This window comes from Xyrauchen texanus, chromosome 46, assembly GCF_025860055.1.
Source record: "Xyrauchen texanus isolate HMW12.3.18 chromosome 46, RBS_HiC_50CHRs, whole genome shotgun sequence".
Classification (NCBI taxonomy): Eukaryota; Metazoa; Chordata; class Actinopteri; order Cypriniformes; family Catostomidae; genus Xyrauchen; species Xyrauchen texanus.
Window position 1 is genome coordinate 2,242,311 of NC_068321.1, and position 7,256 is coordinate 2,249,566.

The 7,256-nt window shown below is 33.6% G+C and overlaps 1 protein-coding gene across 1 annotated transcript in view; it reads left to right on the forward strand.

Annotated features, from left to right (window-relative positions):
• LOC127637995 (anoctamin-5-like) overlaps positions 1-6,367 on the forward strand; it is a 65,454-nt gene extending 59,087 nt beyond the window's left edge. Inside the window, exon 20 of the mRNA XM_052119352.1 lies at positions 655-6,367. Within this exon, the coding sequence (XP_051975312.1) occupies positions 655-900 (246 nt within the window). The 3' untranslated portion in view covers positions 901-6,367. The remainder of the gene's footprint in view (positions 1-654) is intronic.
• Positions 6,368-7,256: the final 889 nt, after the last annotated feature.

A 7,256-nucleotide genomic window follows, 5' to 3' on the forward strand; every position in this document is an offset into this window, starting at 1 on the left:
TATAAATCCTGAATTTATACTGTAGATGTAACTGAATAAATAGTTATAAATAATGAATATATAGTTATACATCCTAAATATATTTATAAATCGAATTATGTTGTTGTAAATCTGAATATATAGTTATAAATATGAGTTTATAAACATTAATCCTTTTAATGTCTTATGGGTCCCCTTTTATTTTTTTATCAGTCAAACAAAAAAAAAATACCTTCAAATTGAAAAAGTAGCTTTGTCATCGCATGAATTTTAAAGTAAGGTCCACAGAGAGTGATTTTTTTTTCTCGTTAAAATACTGTGTCCTAACTTTATATGCAACTAATGTTTATATAACTAAGTGTTCAAGTGTAAACATTGTCACTTTCAAAGTTTAGCTCTGTTAGTTTGAGCATCCCGTTCAGCCCGACACAACCAATGGCTTGAATTTTTGGGTGGGACTATTTGTTTTCTGACCAATGGCAGATGGGGGGAGTGTTCAGGAAACCTGTTGCACCAGTGATGCAGAAATTATATCACATTTAGCATTTTGTCCTGGCTAAAAAAATATGCTTGGTATAAATGTGCCTTTATATGTTTTCTATAATTACATTTTTGGTCACTAATATTGAAATGCTACTAAATTTGTTCTGCAATAATACTCTTTTTTTCTGGCAGCATGTGGTGTTTTTGGTGAAGTTCTTTGTGGCATGGTTGATTCCAGACGTGCCGTCAGATGTGAAAGCGCGTGTGAAGCGCGAACGTTACCTGATCCAGGAATACCTGCGTGACTATGAGCTGGAGAAACTCAAGATCCAGTTAAGTCAGAACAGCCAGAACAGTGAACAAATAAACAACTGCACGTGTCCGACCACAGCCGCTTCACCTATGAATATCGAAGTATTATCAGACTGTTTGTCCTAACACAAGTGCAGTCTGTTCTCACTGAACCACTACATAATCTCTGAAAGCCAATTAGAGGTTCTCACTCAGCCCATGACACAAACCACTCGAAATTCACCAGTTCTCGCTCTTTTAAGACACATTCATCTGTCTTTGGTTTGAGAATGCACCTGGTCTTCAATGTCTCATAGGTCATGTAGGATGATTTTTTATGTCACATTCGTTGTTTGGATTCAGTGGTTTTACACCATGGTTCCCTTTCATGATCCTTATAAAGGTCACTCTTGGATTTTGACTTTCCTGGTCATATTTCACCCCAAATCAAAAGAAAGATATTGTATTTTGCATAAAGACAATGAATCATATTTTTGGGACCACTAAGATGTTTTGTTATATTGCCCAAAAATAGTATTACCGTAATGCAAATCAATGTAATTCTCATGACCGTAATGCATCTGGATGTTTTTACATTTTTGTTTGGTGATTCTCATTAAATTCAGTGTTTCATGACTATGTTACAGAAAACAAATACTATAATACAATGATATTTTGTAATCAATGTATTGATTGATCATTGTATTAAACAGCGAAAATTAAAATCAGTACAACAAATTCTGCCTTACAGTATAAATTAGTTTGTCATTACAGTAATTAGAAAGACATTTTTCTGCATTATTAGAATTTTTATTATTAGAATTTGTTTTCATTGCAACATTATATTCATGATAATTAAGCAAGTTATTTAAAAACAAATCTTTATACCGCAATGCAATATATATATGTTTGATAACTTGCTTAATTATCTTGAAAATGTTGCAATTAATAAAATCTTAAAGAAAATTATTGCATTTTTCAGGTTTATTAAACATTTTTGCACTGTGACATTATATTCATGAAAATTGTTATAATATAATTAAGCTAAAATCTCAATACTGCAATGCAGAAATAAAATAATATAATAATAATCTTAAAGGAAAGGACATCTGTTTTCAGGACCACATGTAAACAGTATAAATACACATCCTGTTCCACCCCAAAAAAATCGCAAACACTAATATTTCATTGGACCACCTTCAGCTTTGATTACGTCATGCATTCATCATGGCATTGTTTCAACAACCTTATGCAACATTTATTTCTATCCAGAGTTGCAATAATTTTTGGCTGAGATCTCCAGCACATTCAAAGACTTTCAATGGGGTAAAGGTCAGGAATCTGTGGTGGCCAATTCATGTGTGAAAATGATTCCTCATGCTCCCTGAACCACTCTTTCACAAACTGAGCTCGATGAATCTTGGCATTGTTGTCTTGGAATATTCCCGTGCCATCAGGGAAGGAAAAATCCACTGATGTGATAATCTGGCCATTCAGTACATTCAGGTAGTCAGCTGACTTCATTTAATTGCTGTATAACGTTGTTGAGTCTAGACCTGACAAATTGAATCAACTCCAGATCATAACACTGCCTCCTGAGACTTGTACAGTGGGCACTATGCATGATGGGTGCATCACTTCATGAGCTTCCATTCTTACCCTGATGCACACATCGCTTTGGGATAGGGTAAATCTGGACTCATCAGATCACATGACCTTTTCCATTGCTCTACAGTCCAATCTTTATGCTCCTTAGCAAACTGATGTCATTTTTTCAGATTATCCTCACTAACAAGTGGCTTTCTTGTGGCCACACAGCAGTTTAGTCCCAATCCTGTAAATTATAGTCACATTGTACATGTGGAAATTCTCTTTCTTTCACTATTAACGGAAAATCTACTGTTGATATTTTATGATGTGACGACTTCAAGCTTTTTATCTATCGTCGATCATGATCACATTTCTTCCGCTAACATGAGGGTTCATCACTATCCTTCCAGGTTTGAATAATGTGTTGGACAGTTCTTAACCCAATTCCAGTGATTTCAGTAATCTACTTAATTGTTGTCTTTGCTTGATACAGGCCAATAATTTGCCTCTTCTGAAACACAGTAACATCTTTTCCACGACCACAGGATACGTCTTCAGACATGGTTGTTTAAGAAATGAGAATCAGTTAGGATTAAAAGAATTGTTGAAACGGTAATGATCCAATCATAGACTCTTCAATATCTGCTCATTTAAACCCAAACGGTGACTTTTTTTCTTTGGCCAGGCAGTATACTTCACTATTCTAATAATACATTGTTTTTTCATTACAGTAATGAGACTGAGATTTTTTGCATTGCTGTACTGAGAATTTGTGAGATATGCTTAAACAATGCAAAAAATCTTAATGAACTTGAAAAGGCTATTCTTTTCTATAATATTTTGTATATTGCAGCATATTTTCATAAAAAATGTATACAAAAAATAGGTGTTCATTTAGGTAAAATATGTATAATTTCTATTTATTTCTCTTGATTTGGAGGTGAAATGTTGAAATGTTCTTGACAGATGTTGTGACAATTGTCTGTTTTTCAGACTTCTCATTTTCAGTCATGTGATCTCTTAGTGTAAGCTCTCATACAGGGGACACCTCTCAGAGAAATATGCAGTTTAAATCCTCTTTAAATGTATTTATGTGCAGTAGACAAATCCAAACACACTATCTATGCAGAACAACTCTTTCTTCTGTCAAAAACAAACAAGTCGTCTCTCTCTCTCTTCTCCTCTGATGTCTATGTTAATGTTATCTGCTGATGTTGCCAGTGTCTCCTGTAAGACACTATAGACTATAGACTACAGACTACAGGCTGTTCACATTCTCTGAAAATCACCCACAATTTCATCAAGAATAAGAAATTGTATTTTACACACACTAAGCCTTTTTTAAGGATATTTAAGTTTTTTTAATAGTGACATAACTTCAATGACAACTAAGCACATTTTCCCCAAACTGACTTTGTTTGTTTCTGATCCTCATTGTTCTACATTGGGGATATTCATTAGATTCTGATATTGACACTTTAGTATGAACTGTATTACAGTACAATATTTTGGTAACACTTTACAATGAGGTTTCATTTGTTAACATTTGTAAACAACATTAGATGACATGAACTAACGATGAACAAAACTTTTACAGCATAACTCCAAAGGGTGGCGCTATATCATGAAAAAAGTTTACTCTTAAAACTTTAAAGTGTCCGTATACATAAGTCAGGCATATGAGGGATCATTTGAAAGCTCAGAATCTGAACTTCTCAGAGATAACCATCACTGCATTTATGTTACTTAAAATAACAAAAATTCAATGGCCTCAAATCATTACCCCCCATATAAATATATGGACAAGTCATTTATCAAATGAAAGCGCTCTCGATCAGGAAAATAATCAGAAAATATGTTTTTGGCTATTGAGGATAAATAATATTTTTATATAATAACAAAGGGGATGATCTCAGCTTTCTAATGACAGTTCTCTGAAAAATGAGACCAATTTTTTTGCAATCAGTGCACAGTATGTGTGAATGGTGAGCTTTTCAATTTGTGTGTAAAACATTGCAGGCACCGCCCTATAAATACACCAGAGTTTAAGGGGTTAATCTTGGTTAATGTTAATTCCAACATATAGTAATACATTTTTAAAATCAAACACTGCTTATGTCAACATTAGTTAATGCACTATGAACTAACATGAACTAACAATAATCAACTAACATTAACAAAGATGAATACATGCTGTAAAAATATATTGTTCATTGTTATTTCATGATTAACTAATGTTAACAAATGGAAAATTATTGTAAAGTGTTACCAAGATCTTTTATTAAAATTAAAGGCTGTGCAACAAAAGGCACCATGATGTTGAAATAATAAATCTCTTTTTTTCCACATTACAGTAATGCGAACTGGAGATAAATGTGCTTAATTGTTTAGTTTTTTTGAAGGGGTGAAGTGTAACAGGAAATGAACAGAAACGTTTCGGTCTTACTTAAACAGAGTCTGAATACAAATGTTCAAAAGATATTAAAACTGTTCTGTTCAAAATGCCTTTAAGCAACCAAAGATGAAATGCCTTAACAACAAAGTCAACTGCATATCTGTTTAACATGATTAAGTATGAGACATTAATATTCAGCTAGAGTTAAGATCAAAAACTTCTGTACAAAGAAATGCATAACATATAGATGTTTTCAAGCTCATCTGTTTTATTTTCACGTCGTTTCTCACAAAGTACTAATACATTTTAGATTTAGCACATTTAAACATTTAAAAGAATGTGAGAAAAGATCTGGCACTGAAATTACTTAGCAGTATTACTTTTATTGCTTGATGCGTCACCCATACAGATTTTTAGAGCATACGTCTTATTATATATATATAATATCTGCTGGAAATGTTATGCAAAATAAGTGTCTATTCCAAATGAGTAGATACATAAGTACATGCACACTACACTTATGATAACTATTTGTGAAGCCGTTATCCTACTGTGTTTATAGTTTAAGGCAATCTGCACTTTAAACCTTTAAAATGATCGGAAGGAAGCAGAATCTTCTTATAGCCAAAGTTCTTCCTGTGATATGAATAGCAAAGTGAGAAATTGAGCTAATATCTTTTCAATGTGCCTTTGTCTAAATATGCAGTGCAGGATGAGTGTTCATGTATACTTCCTTTTCAATTCATATGTTGTGTTGTCCTGATCAGAGGGACAAAGTCACTGTGACTTTGATTTTATGTTTTGCACAAAGCAATTATTGAAGGAGTCAAAAAGTCATGTGCCGTTATATTTGGAAATGATGCTTGTATGCCAACTTGATCATGCTGATGCCTTTTGACATGGAAGATTCATTTATAACTTAAGAACAGTTCAGATTAGTTTGACACATATGCTAATGATGAAGGAACCTGAGCGTATGTATTGTGCTGTTATTTGAGATTTGAATATTCAAGTTGAAAATCATTATATTTTTTCTGTAAATGGTTGTTATTTGTTTCAGCCGGGTTCTAATGTGTAGAAAGTAAATCAGTGTTTCATCATTTAAATAACGGTTTGTGAAAATGCATGCTGTCAGAATATTTCACTAATATATATCTGACAATCTTCAGGGTTTGCTGTAAGGTGAACAAAATATCTGTCTGTAAAACACAGAATGTACATTTCAGTTAGCTTTTGAAGGTCTACAACAGTTTTCTATCCTAAAGATGCCTTATCTATTTACAGTATGCCTTTATTTCTTATTTTAACCACTTTATAATTAGACTTGTTAGGATTTCTTTAAAAAAAAATTTTTATGATTATTGTTCTATCCAGATTTGGACTTGATTAGCATGTTTATCTTGGATGCAGGGGCGTATATTCTGTGGGGAGGGGGTGCAACCCTCCCATTATTTCTATACCATGATATGAATGGAAACATGTAAATGCTTCACAATGCAAGCCCTCCAATGTTCAAGCCAAATCTCCGCCCCTGCTTAGATGTGCATATGAATTTGTGTTTTCTGCATTGCTCATGTACCAGAAATGTTTCATACTATAAGTAACCTAATGTCATTGGTTAATAAACTATTAAATACATTTACTGTTGTTGTTAATGTTGTTCTTCACAGTAGGTGGCTATATCCATATACTGGCTGTTACTGACATCACATGGTTTTCATGATGTTATTTATATTTTGTTCACCAGATGGCAGCAGTCTGCCTCCAAGTTATGTCACATTCTCATATTTTCTTCATGTTTCAACTTATAGAAGTGTTGCTTCTGAATTTATTTTTTAAATTAGCTTTTTTGTATATGCAAATTTATGGTAAAATGTAGAAAATTAGGTTTAATAAGATCAAAATAGCACAAAATTCCAAAAGAAATGCATAATGTTATTGTTCGTACTTCAGGGAAGAAGAAATGATATTGTTATCATCATTAAAAAAAAGGTTACACATCTAACGCTTCCAGTCAAAAATGTCTGTGGATACCAAAGGGAGTTGCCCTTTTTCAATCCCATAGGAGGGTGAAGATTCAGAACAACTACACTGCAATTCCAACAACAACTAAACACAAACCAGACATTTGTAAATAAGTTCTTTCAGTTGCTCCTGTTAGAGGTCACCACAGTGGACCATCCGTGATCTGTACATTTGACTTGGCACAGGTTTTTAGCCAAATGCCCTACCTGATGCAACCCCCAGTAGCTGGGGGACTCTCACTCACACCTACGGGGCAATTTAGAGTCTCCAGTTCACTTAACCTGCATGTTTTTTGACTTGTGATGGGAAAACCTGAAGCACCTGGAAGAAACCCATGCAAACAGGGAGAAAGGCCCAGTTGAGCCGGGACCTTTTTTAAATAACACTGTACTCATATCTCAGAAAATATGCACATGTATCATTTTGGCTTAAGATAAATCAATTAAGAATGAAAATGTATAACCGTTTTGGCTAATATTTAGCAGTGGATGAC